General features: G+C 40.2%; 1 protein-coding gene across 1 annotated transcript; it reads right to left on the reverse strand.

Moving 5' to 3' along the window:
- Window positions 1-13114: 13114 nt before the first annotated feature.
- On the reverse strand, window positions 13115-21083 carry LOC132127780 (COP9 signalosome complex subunit 4-like). Its single transcript, XM_059539878.1, has 10 exons — window positions 20951-21083; window positions 20234-20313; window positions 19948-20099; window positions 19774-19877; window positions 19528-19681; window positions 16080-16230; window positions 15798-15968; window positions 15595-15710; window positions 13521-13605; window positions 13115-13436 (listed from the first exon to the last, which is right to left on the reverse strand). The coding sequence occupies exons 1-10, from the start codon at window positions 21022-21024 to the stop codon at window positions 13303-13305; spliced, it is 1221 nt and encodes a 406-aa protein (XP_059395861.1). The 5' UTR covers window positions 21025-21083; the 3' UTR covers window positions 13115-13302.

The raw sequence follows: 21083 nt of genomic DNA on the forward strand, positions 1-21083 counted from the left end.
TCGATGCGCGCTAAAAAGCGCGGAGGGCGTCGAAAAAACTGTAGCGAGTAGCCTCTCCTTATAATGCCTAGCACCCAATCCGAAATCCCTGGAAGCGCTGAACATGCATCTGCATGAATGGCTAAGAGCTGGATGCGAAGCGCGCTCTGTTGACTGAGCAACGGCGGCGCTTCGGTGTGCTGTAACATGGGCGTTACGCCTGTGGCATTTTAGGCGGGGAGTGCGCTGATCACACCCGTCCCGGCGCTTCACCGATTGAGGGAGGGCTGAGCGGGTCCCGTGGGACTCGTGATGTCTGCGAGTAACTGTGGGCTGCAAGTGTGCACATTTACTGCTTTCGACTCGCTGTCTGCCTGGGCAGAGCGTACGTGCACGGGTTTCGTTTTTACAGAAACCACGCGCCGTGTGTGACATAGTGTTTGTGGGCACTGAGGAGTGGGCACGTTTACTATGTGGAGCGCGTGACCGATCTGAGTCGATCTTATAGGCGCGAGCCCTGTGTGCAGGGCTGTGCTTACATGCGGAGATGGGCACTGAGGAGTGAGCATCGTCACTACATTTATAGCACCATCGGCCGTGGCCGGACGAACGTGTACGGGTTTCGTTTTTACAGAAACCACATGACGCATGTGACGTAGTGATTGTGGGCACTGAGGAGTGGGCACGTTTACTATGCAGTGTGCGCGATCGACTAGAGTCGCTTTTATGGGCGCGAGCCCTGTGAAGGGCTGTGCTTATATGTGGAGATGGGCACTGAGCAGTGGGCATCGTCACTACATTTATAGCACCATCGGCCGTGGCCGGACGAACGTGCACGCGTTTCGTTTTTACAGAAACCACATGACGCGTGTGACATAGTAATTGTGGGCACTGAGGAGTGGGCACGTTTACTATGCAGTGCGCATGATCGACTTCGCTTTCATGGGTGCGAGTCGCTTTCATGGGTGCGAGCCCTGTGTGAAGGGCTGTGCTTATATGTGGAGATGGGCACTGAGCATCGTCACTACATTTATAGCACCATCGGCCGTGGCCGGGACACCAGAAATTACACCTATTTCGGAAAATATCTGGGGTTTTTTTTTTGTTTGTTTAGGCGCAACCGGGCCACCGGTGTACGGAACTCGCACACCGGCGCTTCGATGAAGCAGCCATCGTGTGCAGTGCAGACGCAGCCTGCTCAGCAGCAGAAGATTCGCGCGAGCAGAGGTGACGTCATGCAGCAGGCTTTAGATGGCAACACCGCTTTCGTCCGCCGTCCAGCAGAGGGCGGACAAAGGTGCGTCGCTATCGCCTGTTCCACCGGCGGAAGTGACTGGTAGTTCCTGTTTTTAGCATCATCCAGTGTGGAGAATGCTAGTGAGACAGACGAACGAGTTCGCGCTGAATATGGAGCGTTCCAAGCCTTTGCCACCTCTTCGTGAAGCTCAGGAAGAAATGAGGCGGGCTTTGAGAAGTACGCTCATCCGAGAGCAAACTACCATCCAGCCGGGAACGAGAGGGGGGGCGCTGGTGCAGACCACTCGAGGCCGAGACTCGTCGCGACCAGCGTGAGCACTCGCCTCGGCTCCTTCTCGATGTCAGCTCGTTTGCTGGGCTTCTGAGCAAAAGGGGCGAGATCTTCGGAGCTCGCCCAGCCCTCACTGCCCGAAGCTAGCAGAGTGCGGCGCCTCAGCGCAGCGGAGAATGCAGGCTCAGAGAAAAGGCCAAGCGAGTCCTCAGAGTCACCATGGCAACAGCTCGCAGTGAGGGCATCCACCGTCAGCGAGCGCTGCATGATCTTCACCCAGGCAGGAGACACAGATGACGTACCGGTCTCCCTCGCTGAGTGGGGCTCTGACGAGCCGCAGGAAGGCATCTTAAAAAAGACGCAAGCTCTTTTACGAGTGTGTGTCGCAGGGCGAACACACACACACGCATAAAGAACAGTAGGATATAACAGAATTGAAAGGATATGTGCGCCGGAGAGCGCAGCAGGAACGGCAGTGGAAGGCGGCAAAGGCCAGCAGCTTCAGAAGTGGCTTGTCCCGCTGAGATGCCTATCAGACGGCGCTTGCTTCCTTCGTGATCCAGCGATGCGAGAGCTTCGCTGAAGAGATGAAAAATCAGGTGAGTCAGCTTTTTCGAGCTCCTTTTATAGGGTTGGGCCACACCCGTTTCGGCGGGAAGTGGCATGATGGGTGCGAAGCGTCCTTATTGGTCTAATATTGCTTCAGCCTGCGCTCGATAGGCTGTGCACTTGCTGCAGAGCAGCCAATGAGCGAGAGAGCCGTCTCGCCTATGGCTGTGTACTGCTGCAAATGCGCTTTACAAAAATTCTAAATTAAGGATAATTTTTTTGCTTCAGTATTTCGTGAAAAGAGACTTTTCCCGTAGCGTCTTAGCTAAGAGAACCATGGTTATTTTTCTTAAGGGAATGTTCTTCTTCATTTTTCATATAGACCAGTATCTCTACTTATTTATTTAAAATAATAATTAATCATAACATATTGGATTTGTTCATGATAGTTGTTTGTAGTCTGTAATGCTACAATTTCTTGAGAGTTCATTATCATTATTAGGCTATTATAGTTTTTAAATAAATCAAAGTGGCCACTAGCTCCATTGTTTATGGTTTGTTTGAGTGAATGCAGGTAAAGTGGGCCGCATTTTTTTAAACAATGATGATTTTTTTATAACTTTAAGGGCCAGTTTATATTTAAATTTGAATACAGTTCATATAATATGTGGTTTGCAAAGTATATACCAATAAGCATATCGAGATGCACTCAAGCAGACAAATTTATTTTCAAGTAAAGTGGGTCGGCTGATCTGGTAAAGTGGGCCATTCCTTATTTATCAAACATTTTTCTGTATCTCAATTGAAAATATGTAGTGTGTTCCACAATTACTGTCAAGTGTTCATAAGATGGATTGTCTGAGGGAAGAAACTGTTCCTGTGCCGGGTCATTCTGATGCTCAGTGCTCTTAGGCATCGACCAGATGGCAACGGTTCAAAGAAGGAGTGTGCTGGATGTGAGGGGTCCAGAATGATTTTCTTAGCCCTTTTTGTTTAACATGGATAAGTACAGTTCTTGGAGAGTAGGGAGGGTTGTACCAGTAATTCGCTCAGCAGTCCAGACTATCCGGTGTAGTTTTCTGAAGTCTGATTTGGTAGCTGAGCTGAACCAAACTTTTATAGAAATGCAGAGGACGGATTCAATGATGGCTGAGTTGAACTGTTTCAGCAGCTCCTGTGGCAGGTTCAACTTCCTCTGTTGGCGAAGGAAGTACAACCTGTGGAGTCAAAGGTCCCACTTCAAGTCCTGAGAGATATTGGTCCCCAGGAACCTGAATGACTCCAATGTCGTTAGAGTGCTGTCCATGATGGTGAGTGGAAGGAGAGCAGGTGGGTTTCTCCTTAAGTCCACAGTCATCTCCACTGTTTTGAGCACCAGTGTTAAGACTGCACCAGGCAGCCAGCTCTTTAACCTCCTGCCTGTAAGCAGACTTGTCACCGTCCTGAATGAGGCAGATAAGTGTAGTGTCATCTGCAACTTTAAGAGCCTGACAGAGGGGTCTTTAGATGTGCAGTCGTTCATGTAGAGGAAGAAGAGCAGTGGGGAGAGCACATAACCCTGGGGGGCACCAGTGCTGATTGTACGGGTGCTGGATGTGTATTTTCCAGCCTCACTAGCTGGGAAAGTCAGGAAGCTGTTGATCCACTGACAGACGGAGGTGGGCACAGAGAGCTTAGTTAGTTTGGGCAGGAGGAGGTTTGGAATGATCGTCATAAAAGCCAAGCTGAAGTCTATAAACAGGACCTTACATAAGTCCCTGGTCTGTCTAGATTTTGCAGAACACAATGCAGCCCCATGTTGACTGAATCATCCACAGACCTGTTTGCTCCATAGCAATCTGATTAGGAGCCAGCAAGGGTCCAGTAAGTTCCTTCAGGTGGGCCAGCACCCATTTTTCAAATGACTAAATGACCACAGACCTGTAGTCATTTAGTCCTGTAATTTTGGGTTTCTTTGGGATGGGTATAATGGTGGAGCGACTGAAGCATGAAGGGACTTTGCACAGCTCCAGTGATCTGTTGAAGCACAGGATTTCAGACAGGCTTGTATAACACAATCTTGCCCCTTCGCGTTTTTCCTCTTCTGCTTCTGGAAGACCAGGCACTAGGGGTGTAACGATTCACTCATTTTATCGATCTTGAAACATGATTTTTGAATTGTGAATCGCCGATCTTGGACAGTAATCAATTTAAATCGAATCAAATTAATAACAATTTCTTTAGCGATTCAATGTTTTCAAAAAAAAAAATATACACATTAAATTACTACAAGCACAAATTAATGGAGACCTTGAACAGTGTTCGTGAATCGTGCCTCTTATCTCTTCTTCAGGTGCTCCACTATTACCTCCCAAGACTGCTCCGTTCGTCTCTGACGCTGCTGATGTGTGATCTCTCCTTAGGACTCATGGCCATTTATACTAAAATGAAGTAAAACTGCTAGACTGTGAACACTTAAAACATTAATGGTGGGTACGTTAGCCAAGTGTTAACGTCACTAACTGATGAAACAATACAGTTTGTAAACCAAAATATGTCTACTGTAATTTTTGAAGAATGACAGACAAAGGAAGCAGTCTTAACTTTTAATCAGAATGCAGAACAGCTGCATCACAGGAGCTCCAGCCTTAACTCGCGCATTAACCCTATAACTGCCGGTGGAGCAAAAAAAAAACAGCAATTTCACAATGATTATAAAGTCTGTGTGCTACACTACATTCTTTATTATTAAATCAAGTAATTAGAACAATGTCAGTTTACATTAATTGACAGTCTTAGGAAATAGTGGGTTCACAGCAAATTATCAGAACTACTTCAGTATGGCAATATTTACCTGGAAACCTAAGCTGCACTAGGTATACATCATATATTAGCAAAAAACTTGATATTTTGAGCCCTCAATTGAAACTTTACACATAACGTATAAATCGTACTACTTACAGGTTGTGGTTCCAAGAGCTTGTTAGTCCGAATTAAGAAGATTAGATGCCAACAAAGATAAAAACAAAGATTAGAGAAGCAGTCATTGATAAAAAAGACATGCACAAAACAAATTATTCAAATTGTATTTCTGTGGTATCCTTGAATACAGCATTATCTCAACTTAACACACTAATAGCAAAAGTAAACACACTAATAGCAAAAGTGTTTGTGGGCATGTCAGACTCTGTTTGTATTTCGCGGGCAGGCAGGGATTGTGCAAATGTGTTACCCAGTGACATATACCAGTAACAGATAAAAGTTTCGAAAATATGATGACTCGTTAAGTCGACTCTCTCTTTTAAGAGAAAATATATTTGTTTATCATGCACTTTTTGATTAACAACTTTGCAGATTGTTTCATTTAAGGATAGCTACTTCATAAATTGCAAAAGAGATATTTTTCAAAAACCCGTATGACCTGCTCTTTAAAAGGATTATTTTCAAAACATATTTATTTCATTATTAATGTAATCTATTATGTTTCTGCTTTTTCCAGAGACAGTTCTAGTTCTTAATCAAACATATAGGAGAAGCATTAGTTTTGCAAAATAAATATGAGTCTTCCATTTTGATGATCCATTTTGACATAATTTAATGTAAAAAAAATTTTTTTTAAATTTCAAATACTGTGCATTATTGTACTCTATGCCCCGCCTCTCTCAAACGTGTCATTTTCTACAAAGTCCATCCTTCTGACAAGCGCAGTCTGCTCTGATTGGCCAACTGACCCAGTGCATTGTGATTGGCTGAACACAGCAAGCACTCATCGCAAATGTCACACCCCTTTCCATAATTGCCAGCTTCAACTTTCAAAATAAATGTTAAGACAGTTAATAATGTCCTTAGATTTACCATACATTCAAGCCCGAAAGAAGAACAGGGTCATGTGACAGACACAGTGATGAAGCTCGTGTGTGTTTGCAGAACACAAGTCACGGACGTTTAAGACAGCTGACTCCACTGTGTGACCCTGTCTCTCTCTCTCTCTCTCTCTCTCTCTCTCTCTCTCTCACACACACACACACACAGGTGCACACACACACATGGACAGATACTATTGGCAAAACTCCACATTTGAACATTCAATAGCAAATAATTAAACTAATAACAAAACATATTTCCAGTTGCTGATTCAGAAGCGGCAGATTGTTGTAGCAAAGTCAGAATTACCTCCTCTCCTAGGTTCACGAAATGGTCATCCATAAAATGTGTTGCTGTTCAGTTGTAAGTAATCTTAAAGATTCCTAAATGCATACTTTCGGAAGGCCAAATAAAGTTATTTTGCTTTTGCCTAGATACACACAGCATCTCCCTGACATGATTGTAACTGTGCTACTGAAACCACGCCTTCTTTCTTTGTGTGAACATTTGGGCGGCATTACGCAAATATTTCCACATAATGATGTAGACATGTGAGGGTGGCAGATTCTTGACTTTGATAAAGAATATCTCTTTGGATTTGAGACTTTAGTCTTTGCAACAGATCTTCTTCATGCACCAAGAGCTTCTAACACTCCAAATAGAATGGAAAAATGTAAATCACATCATATGACCCCTTTAACATAATTTAATTACTGTAGATCGGTGTTTGCATTTTCCGGTGTGTTATTATTTGTTAATATTCATCTGTTTTGTTAAGAGCATATGTTGCATAAATCATTGCCTGTCTTGTGTCTATAAGCAGTGCATACATTACATATAGTTTTAAATCGTTTGTTAATTAACTTAAACATAACATTTAATTTTGCGCAATAAAATTATTGAGAGAGAAATCTCTGTATGAACTCTTGTATGAGCTTTCCAATGACACAGTAAGTATCAGATGCAATAACTGAATGTAATCACTGATAGACTGTTCAGCAGCTCACTCCCAAAACAGCTATGTAAGGGGAGGTATTTTCACCATGGGGCCAATTCTTTACTTCTTTCATTCTTCAGGATGATATAAAGAGTTCATTCCTTCCTTGGTACTTGGTTTTTCAGACAGTGCTTTTTTTCCAACTGTTGTATCTTTGTGTTCTTCAAAGACCATTTGTAGTTACAGCAGAACCTCATTTGACCACAGAAAAAACCTGAAGAAACTTTCTGAACCAGCTGGAAGTGCATTTGTTGCCTTTTTGTTTTGGATTATTTTCCAGTGTGTGTTTAAGATGGATTTTAAATGTCCTTGTGACCCTAAAGAAAATATTAATATCTGCGCAGTTTACGTGTCCTGCCATCTCACTTTTCATTTTAGTGATGATTATTGAAGTGAAGTGATGACCCATACTCAGAATTCGTGCTCTGCATTTAACCCATCCAAAGTGAACACACACCCAGAGAGCAGTGAACATCATTTATGCTGCGGCACCCAGGGAGCAGTTGGGGGTTCAGTGCCTTGCTTAGGGGCACATCAGTCATGATATTGCCGGCCCGGGACTTGAACCCACAACCCTAGGGTTGGGAGTCATACTCTCTAACCACTAGGCCACGACTTCCATTGACAAGCACATAAGGAGTATTTTCTGCAGAAATGGAACAGGAAAAACATACAGGCGCATTATTATTTTAATGTCATTTATTAAAGCATTCTCAGTAGTGAGCCTGTGGATAATTACAGTACTGATGGATGGGGACAGTTATGTGTGTCTTACCACAACTAACTACGACTTGCCTCCTTATGAGCAAATCTTTTGCAAAAAAAAAAACCCTGCTGAAACTGCAGAAATCCAACTCAAAAAAAGTTTGTCTCGAGTAAGTACTTTCACTTTAGATTACTTAATTAAATACTTTTTGTTTCAAACAGTCTTCATAAGGCTTGTCACAGTAGATGGTTGTACCGGTTATACTGGTTATGTAGGAACAGATGTTATAGCCTGTATAATATTTTTGTATATGTTGTTTTCAATCGCATATAAGCTTGTTAGAGAGATGAGGGTTTTTCACACTATGTTTAATACCAGTGCCCAGTTGTTCAAAAAAAACATTTTTTTTTTGTGGAAGGTTTGGATGTAAAGGGATACTCCACCCTAAGATGAAAATGTTGTCATTAATCACTTACCCCATGTCGTTCCAAACCCCTAGAAGTTTCATTCATCTTCAGAACACAATTTAAGATATTTTGGATGAAAACCGGGAGGCTTGTGACTGTCCCATTAACTGCCAAGTGACTTACACTGTCAAAGTCCAGAAAAGTATGAAAGACGTCATCAGAATAATCCATCTGCCACCAGTGATTAAACCGTAACGTTAAAAGGCGACGAAAAACATTTCATCTCCTCCATTCATCTCCGTTTCTCTCCGCATCACCTTACCGCCATTTTGGTGAACATCCACTGAATGCAAACTGCGTACGCTATACTGTGTCAGGCGCGCTGCACAGATGCGCTGTTTTAGTTCAAATCAAAGTGTAAATACACATTGAAAACGTTTCCTTGTGGTGCAGCTGACACAGAAGAGCGAATGCCACCAGCGTTCAGATCATATTCTCCAAAATGGCGCTACGGTGAGGGGGGGGCAAAGAGAAGATTAATTGTTGAATAAAGTCATTATTTTTGTTTTCTTTGCATACAAAAAGTATTCTCGACGCTTCATAACATTACGGTTGAACCACTAGCCGCGTTTCCACTGTCGGGCTTAAACCGGCTAGTGCTAGTGCGTGCCAGGGCCAGTCGCGTTTCCACTGTCACTTCCGGGGCTTGATCGTGCCTCGTCTGGGCTTCCTCGGGGCCAACGGCCAGGGTTTTTTGGCCTGACGAAAACCTTGGGCCAAAGCGGGCCAGCTGGGGCTAGAGGAGTGGTTATGAACAAAGACTGAGTTTCTCCTCGTCTGGAGAGCTCAGCGCTGCAGATCATTTCAGAAAGATAACAGCTTTAACACCAACATTAAAGACTTTTTAAAATAAGTTGAGCTCAAAACTCACTCTTACTCAGCAGTGAGTGTTTGAAATAACTTGAGCCGATGTAGATTATAATCACTAAACAAGGCAGAAATCTTTATAAGCGATGTAAAAGATTATGCACGCTAAACATTAACGTTACCATAGTAAACATGGTAAATGCAACCAGGAGAGATCAGACGTCAGCTTCTTATTCTCTATCACAATCGTGAATTTATTTAACAAGTTTTATTTGTCATAAGTCTCGTCTCGAGAGTTTAGCTCCACGTAGCATATCATCAAAACATAATAATGATTTTTGTTCGGGAGCTTTTATAAAAATAGAGAGCGTCTGCACTGCGGATCGTTCAGAAAGCTAACAGATATAACCCCAGCATTAAACACTTTTTAAATAAGTTGAGCTCAAAACTCACTTTCAGTCAGCAGCGAGTGTTTGAAATAACGCAATCCAATGTGGATTATAATCACCATTCAAGCCATAAATATTTATAAGCGATGCAAAAGACTATGCACGCTAAACATGTTACCATAGTAAACATGGTAAATATGACCACATGAAGAAATCAAGACGTCAGCTTCTTATTCTCTATCACAATCGTGTATTTATTTAGTAACTTATATTATCTGTCACAAGTCTCGTCTCGAGAGTTTAGCTCCACGTTGCCTATCATAAAAAAATATAATAATGTTTTTGTTCGGGTGCTTTTATAACAATAGAGATATTATCATTTATTCTAAATGTGGCTACAAATAAACAGAAACAGACTCGACTGAAGCATAAGCGTTAAAAATAAATAAATAAAATAGAAATAAGTGTATTTATGTGTGATTAATTTTGAGTCCTGATAAATTAATTCATTATGATCAATGTATCACTTATTCTATAGTTAAAACATCGATGCTTTTGAATTTGAATATTTAACAAAGCATGCAAACAAACGGCAGCTTTTATCATGTTCGTGTGTGATCGCGCTAGTTCCAGTGACTTATTTCTTAGTTTTCTGATAACTTCTCTTTGTTGGTGAAATGATGAGGTTGCGTGACGTTGTTCCTGAGAGGCGTGTAAAGGGCGTGTTTTAGTGACATTTGGCTCGCACTGGCTCGCACTGGCCCGACAGCGGAAATGCGGCTACTGATGGCAGATGGACTAATCTGACAATGTCTTTCATACTTTTCTGAACCTTGACATTGTATTTTACTTGCCAGTTAATGATATAGTCACAAGCCTCCTGGTTTTCATCCAAAATATATTAAATTGTGTTCAACCTGCAACCTTGTCCACGGTCCTCAGGGCCTCATCCATGGCTGCAATTGGTCATCCTCAAGCCAAGACATGGCTATGTGCCCAAGGTGCTCTCCACGCTGTTCAGAGCACAGGTTGTTACTATTCTAGCTCTACATAACTCAGAGAAAAGGCAGGGTCCTAATTTACTCTGCCGGATCCGGTCCTTTAGAGTTTATGTGGCGAGCTCTGGCCATTTTTGGCAATCAGACCAGCTCTTTATATGCTTCAGAGGCTGCTCTAAAGAGCTGCCAGTTATGGATAGTTGATGCTATAGCCCTGGCTTACACTTCAGTGGGCTCACAGAGTCCTATTGGAGTGAGGGCCCACTCCACCAGAGGAATGACCTCCTTTTGGGCTTGATCCAGTCTTAATCAGAGATATCTGTGCAGCAACTGGTCTTCACCATATACCCTTGCTAGGATTTATAACCTGGACTTCCCTTCCCTTAAGGAATGGTTCTTGTCCACCTAGTCATCCTGCTTCCCTGCTGAATCGACAGGCTTTTTTATACCGATGACCTAGGCAGTCAGCTCCACCCATTTTGGTGGGCTGAAAAGCAATTTGTTTGTGCAGATACACGAACTTTAACAAATCATGCTTCAGTATTCAGAATATACAGGAGTTTCCCCATAGTGTTTTCACGCAACACTTATTCTCATTATCTCAGGGAACTGAGGTTATGTTAGTAACCAGAGCATTTTATAACAATTAAAACATTTAAGACGGCGGGGAAAATGCATGCATCTGCATTATTTTAATGTTTAGTTTTCCACCCAAAACCTAACCAGTTCAGATGGTACAGTACATGATACATGATACATATGATATGTAAATGTCCAGTTCACCAATAAATAGGTCCAGTTCACAAGTAAATAATTCAGTGCGTTGTGCTAACCTATTTAAAAGATTAATTGAAAAGAATCTGCTCATTCACAAATCACAGCTCTCACATCTTGGCGCAAGGTATGATTTCTTCAGTTCATAATAGGAAGGACATGTTTTTTATGAAAGGTAGTGGGGTAAAAAGTACAACACACTACGGTGCCAAATGTGTACTGTGTAAAATGATGCAGTGTTAGAATGTTACAGCCTGATACATAATGGCCAACAGCCAATGGTGTACATGCCTCACATTCACATGCTTGTTACAGAACAGTTACAGAAAATGCTAGTTTTATAAATGATAGTTTCGGCATTTGAGGGGGGAAAATGTCACAAGGAGCCAGAAAAAGTGTAATTTGGAGTTAAAGAGACCATTTCACTCTTACCTTTTAGTCCAAAAAGTCCATTCCGGATGATCTTGATACAGTCAGACAGTTAGTAGGAAAAATACAGTACTGCAGCCATGACATAAAAACCCAGAAGACTTCTCGCCTGTGGTTCTCTTTTTTATGAGTAAAATCAGGTTTGTCATAACTTGATGATACTTTGACATTTTGTTTAAAAACATAAATTACACATCCCCATATAAAAAAATGAGAAATTAGCTTGATAGCACAGTGCTCAGTGGGTTTACACTTTCGAAGCATAACAATGGTCTTTAATTAAAGGGACACTATTTTTCTAAATGAAAAAAAATTTTTTTTTAAGAATTTATACCTTTCTTGTCTTTTTTTAAGTTAAATAAAATCTAAAATTTTGAATCAAAGACAGTATTGTTGTAGTTACTGAACACATGTGTACCTTTTATCCTGCAATTAATCCATACATTTTCTTTTTAAGGAGATGGCTATTTTGGTTTTATTTGGAGTAAGTATCCTTTGGGCAATCACATCTGTCAGACAATCACACTGCAAGCAACCACTTGCATATCAGTATAATAAGTTTTTTCTGGAGAAGTCTGACCTCTACATAAGAGAGGAATTGAATAAAATGGTTGAAGACAACGCAGAGACAAGAGCACAGGAGCAAATACATGATGTCAGATCTTTGTTAAAGCTTAATAGTTCTCAGCGAGACATTCCAGAATCACAGCAGCAGGTGAAGGGGCTTCCACAAGCATCTGATCAAGCAAACCAAGAGAAACTAGATCAATCTTCAGACTCTAGTTCTATATCGTCAAAGCATTTTGGGGAATCAGCTGACAATCTAGCTCTACTACATGGAAAAACTGTTTGCACTACAAACCAGTGTATTCATAATTAAGATAACGCAGCACAAACACAAACACTGTGTTTCTAAGTAAGCTTGAGGGTGGTTTCTTCTACTCATTTTCTATGGTCTCTGGAAGACTGGATACATCGGTCTTCTGTAAAGATCTCAGGATTCTTGGTAGCAACTGTGTGTGTGTGTGTGTGTGTGTGTGAGTTACTTCACAAAAGCAACCATGCATTTGTGGTGTTTTTACTTTCATTCATTCATAATTATTGCATTTAATCATTAATCATTTTTAATAACAATTTAAACCATTTATAACCTTATTTAATTGATTGGTTCATTGATTAGTCTCCACTTCAAGGTTTTTAATATCATGGGATGTTGTTTTGAAGCAGTAATTTTATTATTTAATAAACTCTACCTAAATTTTACTTTTCATTTGACTAAATTGTCTCTTTTGGTGTTATACTTTTTTCTGCAAAAGTAGTTCCCAATATACTTTGCACGAGACCTAATAGAGAAGGTGTTGAAATTATATTGCTAGTGGGCATATTTTTTGTCATTCTGGCTAGTAACAAAATCTTATACTAGAAATAGTTGCTTTTTACTTATGTTATGACTCGTCAGAATGACCACTGTAGAGTTAAATTACAAATCTTACTAGTAAAAACTGTTCACAAGGTTTGTATTATTTCACCATAAAATTATATCTTTTGTCACTGAAATCAGACGTGAAAAGGGAGACATTTTGATTAATAGTGGTTTCTAGCAGTAAAGACGTGAAGCAAAACAGAGACAACATTTCTGAGACACAAAGAAATTTTCACGGTGTTTATTCAGCATCGGATACTCATAGACCATTAATATGAAAATATTAACTTCACAAGCCAAAATGTCAAGTTCAACAGAACATTAATATATATGTGCTGGGTTGAATTAAGTCCAATGGGAGTTTTTTGGGTTTTGACCAATGAGAAAAGAGAAAGCAAAGTGTTCAGAAGAGTTCACTGGGTCATCTGGGCCTCGATGGCTTGTGCCGTCCACTCGGGTGCTGCCTGACTGATCTTCTCCAGGAGGTTGTTCACCTGGAAGCACAGGGACTGAATCTGCTTGTCCCAGGTGGGCAACGGCTCTCGCGCTGATGGAAATAAGAGTCATCATTCAATGTTATTCATGGTTACACAGTTTCTATACAACATATTCAGCCCCAAACCAAACTTACTTTCAAAATGGACAATGCCATCTATCTGGTCAATGAATCCATTCATGCGGCCCTCAGTAATCATTTGAGACGCTATCTTTTCTGCCTGTTGGAAAACAAAGATGCGAGTATATACAGTGCATCTGTGAAGTATTGACGGCATTTCGCGTTTTCCACATTTTGTTATGTTACAGCTTTATTATAAAATGGATTCAATTCATTATTTTCCTCAAAATTCTGCAAACAATACTCCATAATGACAAGGTGAAATTTTTGGGTATTGTCTGTAGAGTTTTAAGAAAAATAATTAATTTAATCCATTTTGGAATAAGGCTGTAACATAACACAATGTGGAAAAAGTGAAGAGCTGTGAATTATTTCCGGAGGATCTATAGAATGATTTCTGAAGGGTCATGTGACACTGAAGACTGGAGTAATGATGCAATACAACTTTGATCACAGGAATACGTTACATGTTACAATTTATCTTAATAGAAAACTTTTAGTTTAAAGGTGCACCAAGCGATTTTTGCCAAACAATGTTGATATTTGAAAGGACCAGCACAAACACGCCGATACCCCAACAGGACCTTAACCCTATTTGTATATCTCCGCCCCACACATACGCACACATACGCACACATCAACATTACTCATCAATCAAAAATAAACAACCTCGGTCTGACACTGCAGTCAAAAATGTTTTTAAAAAATTGCTTAGTGCACCTTTAAAAGCTGCAGTTTTGCCTCTTTGTCACCAATCTGTGTTTGAAACCTGCAATTGCAGCTATTTGCAGAATTATTTTCTTTATGTAGGTTGTGCATGGCTCCTCAGCGCGGATGAATCTAATTTTTTAAGTTGATTTGTAGCTGTCAGTCACTGCTCTAGTGTGGATATTCACTGTACTTCTGAATAACAGATTCTACGTCTTGGAAGTGAAGTGAAGTGACATTCAGCCAAGTATGGTGACCCATACTCAGAATTTGTGCTCTGCATTTAACCCATCCGAAATGCACACACAGAGCAGTGAACACACACACACACACTGTGAGCACACACCCGGAGCAGTGGGCAGCCATTTATGCTGCGGCGCCCGGGGAGCAGTTGGGGGTTCGATGCCTTGCTCAAGGGCACCTCAGTCGTGGTATTGAAGGTGGAGAGAGAACTGTACATGCACTCCCCCCACCCACAATTCCTGCCGGCCCGGGACTCGAACCCACAACCTTTCGATTGGGAGTCCGACTCTCTAACCATTAGGCCACGAAGTATGACCCAAATAAGAATTTTCACCAGATATTGTCATCTGAACAAATAAGAAACAAGTCTAAACCTTGTGATCTGACCAACTGAGGAAAAAACCATTGCGCCAAAAAAAAAAAAAAAAAAAAAAAAAAAAAAAAAAAAAAAAAAAAAAAAAATTCGCACTACTAATGGTGATTAAATCTAATGATCGGTTAGCTCATATCCCATCAAACTAGGGATGTGACGAGATATCGTGGCGATTATACTCGCAAAACATTTCGTGTGTTCACATAGATTTGCTCGATTTATAATTTTAAGATCACAATCTCGACCCATGCAGGCTCGAACACCCACATAATCTTATTCCTGAATGACAACGATTCAACTGTCTATTACGACTGTTTCACATCACGAGTGTCAGTGGAGCGTGAGAAGAATGTTTTGTCGCTGCCCATGTTAATGAATCATTCATGCTGCTGCTGCTGTCTTTTCAACCACTCATCATTATTTGATGTTTGATTATTATATGTATTGTAACGCAGGTAGCGACAACTGTCCGTTTAGATTCCATTTAGAATTCGGGAGACTCCAATTGTGAAACAGGTCTTTATGAATTGAGACACTGACTCAGAGTTTCAGAGTTCTGAACACTGGCTGGTTATGTACTTTCTCAAATATAGATATATAGATAAAGAGCTATAGACTGCAGCTTTAAATTGTAATAATATTTCACAATATTACTCTTTGTCTTGTTCTGATCAAATAAATGCAGCCTTGGAGAGCATAAAAGACTTCTTTCAAAGACATGAATTTACAACAGACGTTTCCAGACAGTCAGTCAGTGAGCTGTACCTTTGCAGGAGGAATCTCCAGAAGAGCTCCTAGCTCTTCAAACGTGATGTTATTGTAGAGTTTGCTAGCAGACAGCAGGTTGTGCTCAATGACTGCTCGGTCTAAGATGCTTGAACCTGAAAGCATTAGACAAATGTTAGTCATTAGTCTTTCCTAGCAAAGAACATGAATGAATGACTGTACTAAAGCATAACATGTAATACCGTCGGCTGTGGTGGCTTTCTGATGCGGCATCAGCATGGCAGCAAACTCCTGCAGCTGGTTTCCCCGAATGATTCGATCCAGGTACATCTTTTCCAGGATGCCGTAGGCGGCAAGTTGCTGACAGCGTTCATCCTTGAAGAGTGTAGCCAACATACGAGAGCGCTGCTGACCTTTTAGACACATTAAGAACTGAATATATAATGTGTACATCTTCAAATGAGTCTGAAACAGTTTAGCCACAGTTCCAGCAGTTTGACTGTTAGTGATGTAATGAAGAGTACCTGCGGACGCCAGTATAGTGCAGTGAAGAGCATGCTTCAGGGCCTCCAGGCGCTCAGTCTCATGGACGATGGATTTATAAGAAAGCTCATTGTAGCGTTGAGCTGCTTCAATGAACTTCCTCCGATAATCCAGAACTCTGGAGTAACATACCTGCAAAACATTACAGTTCACAATAATTATAAAGCAGCCAGATATAAAAAAATTAATAAATAAATAAAAATAAAATCACACACTGTCCAGTAAGTAATCTAACAGACCTTAGTATTTGGATACAATTACTTTTGCATTAGAATGTTTGGGCCTAGTGTTGTCACGGTACCAAATTTTCAGTATTCGGTACCGATACCAGTGAAAATCCACGATTCTCGGTACCAATTTCGGTTCCAAAGCAAAACATAAAAATATGCTAATAAAGAAACCCTTTTTATCACTAAAAATAAAACCAATGCAACTCTTTATACTTATTTACAATTGTGTTTAAAGTTTTTCTACAAGTAATTAGGGATGTGCACGGATAGTCGAACATTCGAATATTCGTTCTGCTCTAATTATTCGATAAATAAAAATGATATTCGAATTTCCCAAAAAAAAGAAAAAAAGAAAAAAGTTCACAATAAAACCTAATTTGGTCACTTTCTGTGATTCTCCACGGCATATTTGAAGGTGTATGCAAGCAAAAAATAAATAATGAATGATTAAGGGGCCATTCACATATCGCGCCTAATAAGGAGTGGAAAAGGCTATGCGCGCCGCTTTCTCCTTTCCAAAGCGCTCGGGCAGAAGCGCTCCTGAGGCGACGTGTTCTCTCCATGAAGATGCGGAAATTTCAGCAAAGGATAAATAGATTTGCAGCACAAAAAAAATCGCTTTCAGCAGCTATGATCAGCTGTTTCTTCATCTTGGCTGAGCTTTCAACGTTGTTACAGGAAAGGATGAAGCTGAATGTTTAGTTCTTGTCACATGACCCGCGGTGCGCTTGCGGCATTCTGAAAAGTTGAGATGTTTTTAACACGATGCAGTGCGGACGCGCCTGGAAATAACGGGACCGCGTCGCACCGCGTGCGCATCGCGACCGCGTCGCTTCCATTATGAGCGCGCATACCGCGCGCCTACATTGGAAATAACGAACTTGAGCATGCAAATGACGCGATATGTGAACGCCCCCCTAAGAGCTGCGGCCTTCTACAGTACTTCAAATATGCCGTGGAGAATCACAGAAACTGACCGAATTCAAGAACATTGTTGCAGCATCTCTCAAGCAACGAATAAACACCGCTAACTTGGAGAATGCAGTGAAAACTCCTCTTCTCGCGTCTGCCCTAGACCCTCGGCACAAACATCTCAGGTTTCTCGATGAAAACATGAGAGAAGTAAGAAAAACAAAAAACTTTTTTGAACATTATCGGATCATTTCCCTTGATGCGAGTGGTGCGGATGCAGCCGCCGTCACCAACGATGAAGAAGATGCAATGCCCACTCGTCGGAAAAGGCTGAGCCAGTTCTCCAGCGATGATTACAGAGAGTCCAGCCGAGACGAGTGGGAACAGTTCTTGCTGGAGCCATGTATTCCATGTATTCCACCAGATGAGGATCCCATTCAGTGGTGAAACGAAAACACGAAGCGCTTCACAAAACGTATTCGCTTAGCACACCGTTATTTGTGAGTCCCGCCAACGTCTGTGTCGTCAGAGCGTGTTTTCTCCGCGGCCGGCCTTATTGTTAACAGACTAAGGAGCCGACTTTCCTCCGATCATGTTTACATGCCCGTATTTCTTAACAAGAACATTTGAAACAATAGAAAAAAAGAAAAAAAGATTTGCTGACAGTTTAAAAGTTAAGTGTAAGCTACATTCTATACAATAGCCTAATTGCTGCAGGCTGCATTACGTTTTTTCTTTGTTCACTTTTTTTTTTTTGCTTTTAATCTGTACTTTTGTTTGTTTGCACGCATTGTTAAAGGTTTTCAGCTACAAAACACGATGTGTAATGTTCAAGCTTATTGTAAGCTTGTTCAAAATGACGAAAACAAATGTTGCTGAAAAATAACGTCTGACTCATTAAACTTAATTTAAATAAACGAATATTCGAATATTCGTTTTTTGTGAGCTCAAATATTCGAATGTGATATTTGTGGAAAATGCCCATCCCTACAAGTAATATAATTATGAAAAACAGTAAACAAGTTTCACCCAAATTTAATTTGTCTTTTAATTAATGAAATTTAAACATGACATTTTTTGGTAAATAAAGGGGATTTGCTATTAAAATTTAAAAAATGGAAGAAATATTGTGTGATTTATTTCTTAAAAAAAAGTTTTATTAATTTTTTCAACAGTAGTAGCAGTATCACATACAATCTACTAAATAATTGTAATATCTCTAGCACAATGCCTTTATGTAAAAATGAACTTTTATTTTGACGGATTACCGTGAATACCTTTGAATAGACACTGGTTTTAATCAAATCAAATGGTAAAATGCTTGTGAAGTGACTCAGAACAGTTCTGGTGATGTTGTTTATGTATTTATGTCCTCACTGAGACGGCAGACGCTGAAATTAATGCAAGCATCACGTGCTTCAGTCTATGTAGTAAACAAATCCGCACATCTCTGCCATTCATTAATTCAAACAGAGACGCGCAGAACATGCATGATTCATATCTCAACCAACATTTACAGATACTGGTCCATATGGAGATTTGATTTGATTAATTTATGCTGACTTTGACAAATTCGGTGACTGTCCATAATAAAATGTAAGTTTCATTTTCATGACTGGATTTTGACATTCCATCCGTGTTTTCTGCTCCGCTGAAATCATAGCGTTGTATTCATCAAGAACCGGGTTCTCAGTACCACCGGTACTTAAAGAAACCTGCTACCGTCACATTTGAATTTTTTTAGTACCGGCTTGGTACTGAAGTACCGGGTCTTTTGACACTAGTTGGACCACAAAACAATTGTTTTATGTTTGTTTTTTACCACCAGCCATAGAGATATCCAAGTTGTATACGGAATTGTATTATATATTTTGTGTAAGTAATTATATCATTAATATAGGAATACATTTATAATTCAGTTATTAAAATATTATTTACATTAATTTATTTGTTGTTTACATATATAACAAGCTAAATGGTTTTCTAAATATAAAATCATATCTATATACACATTTTTTAATTAATATATATATATATATATATATATATTATATATATATATATATATATATATTATATATATATATATATATATATATATATATATTATATATATATATATATATTATATATATATATATATATATATATATATATATATATATATATATATATATATATATATATTCATTAACAGCTTACAAGACAGTTAATAACTGCTTATTAGTAGGTACCGCTCAGCCCAACTGGATACTGTACACTGTATATAGTTCAACGGATGGTGCACCTTGTAGTGAATCTGCAGCTGTTCATTGGTGGATTCATTCTGAAGTAAAGACGCTCGGTTGATGTAGGCCTCGGCCTGAACTGGGTCATCATCCTCCAAATACAGACGGGCGATTTTGAGGTAAGTGTCCAATTTATAGTCCACATTGTACTGTCTGTTGAATCAGAAAAACAGACATGAACAACAAACTAATCAGCAGTGACATGCAGATGCAAATAAGCAGCTTCAGCTTGTGTGTGATCTTACTTCTGACCCGTCTCCAGCGGGATCCCCACAAGAACCAGCGCTGCGTTCCTCCAGTCCTCCTCTTTCTCATAGATTGTGGCTAGATGCTGTCTGATCGAAGCCACCTGGAAGAGCATGAGATCGGCTCATACATGATTCCAGCATTGATCTGAGAGTGTTTTTCATGACACGTACCTGTTCTTCAAAGGAGATGACTCTGGGCTGGATCTTCTCCAGGGTGAAGTGACACACAGCTTTCGCAGTGCTGTCCGGTAGGGTTAGAAGATGCGTGCAAAAGTCTGTCAGCAGCTGTCTGGATATGACCAGGCTGACGTTCTCATTGACCACTGCACAAGTGAGAGAAATAGCGAAGCTCATCAATTTAGACAATATAAAGAGAGGAATGTATACGTTCTCATATCAAGCTGATTCAATTCTATTAATATGGCCAGACTTGTGTATTAAATATTAGTGTACTTACTCGCTTCAACAAATGCTTTCAGTGCCTCAAGTTGTTCTGCATCAATAAACTGAAGAGCCTTTTCTAATATTTGATGATATCTGTCAAAACAGTCATTAAAATTATGAGCAAAAAAAGAAGCAAGTGCTGTTGGGGGCAGGGCATGTTCATTCTAGAACATCTGATTGGACAAAACTTTAAACACACCCCTAAATGCAAGATGAGTCATCAATATATTTGGTCATATTTTAACCAGAAAAGAAAGACTGTTAAATGTTGTGTATGTCTGATGAAAGACCATGTTGTCCACTTTTAGGAACACACTAGCATATAAATTACCTCAAATCAAACAGACGTTAACTAAAAGTCTCAATTTTTCATTTAATTGCGTCTTTAATTCAGTAAATAAGTGCTATTTAGGCTAACTTCTTGTCATTACTCCAGTCCTTGCAAAATGTAACATTAAATCCATAAATACATTACCATACGAGTATGTATTAATGCTTCTTATAACTACAAACCATTAATAATAGCGATTTTGCACTATAACTAAACAATAATCTAAGCATGTAGATCATGCACTGCAGTTCCTCACGCTAACGTTAGCTGAGTGGTGTTAGCTTGTACTCATCTCGACTGCAGCATTACATCTTTCTTTCAAAAAACTAAGCAATAATTAATTCATGCAACAGACATACAGTAAGTGACAATTTGAGTAAATGACTTAAAGTGACATACTTCCCAGCTAGATCTTTGTGAGACCCGCTGGAGTTCATCAGCTGCGCGAGCTCCTGCCTCACGCCGGACGCCATCTTCCTCTGTCGGCGCGTACACAACAGCGAGCGCGAGCCGCTAGAGCGCGCACTGCATC

This window comes from Carassius carassius, chromosome 45 (genome assembly GCF_963082965.1).
Source record: "Carassius carassius chromosome 45, fCarCar2.1, whole genome shotgun sequence".
Lineage (NCBI taxonomy): Eukaryota > Metazoa > Chordata > Actinopteri > Cypriniformes > Cyprinidae > Carassius > Carassius carassius.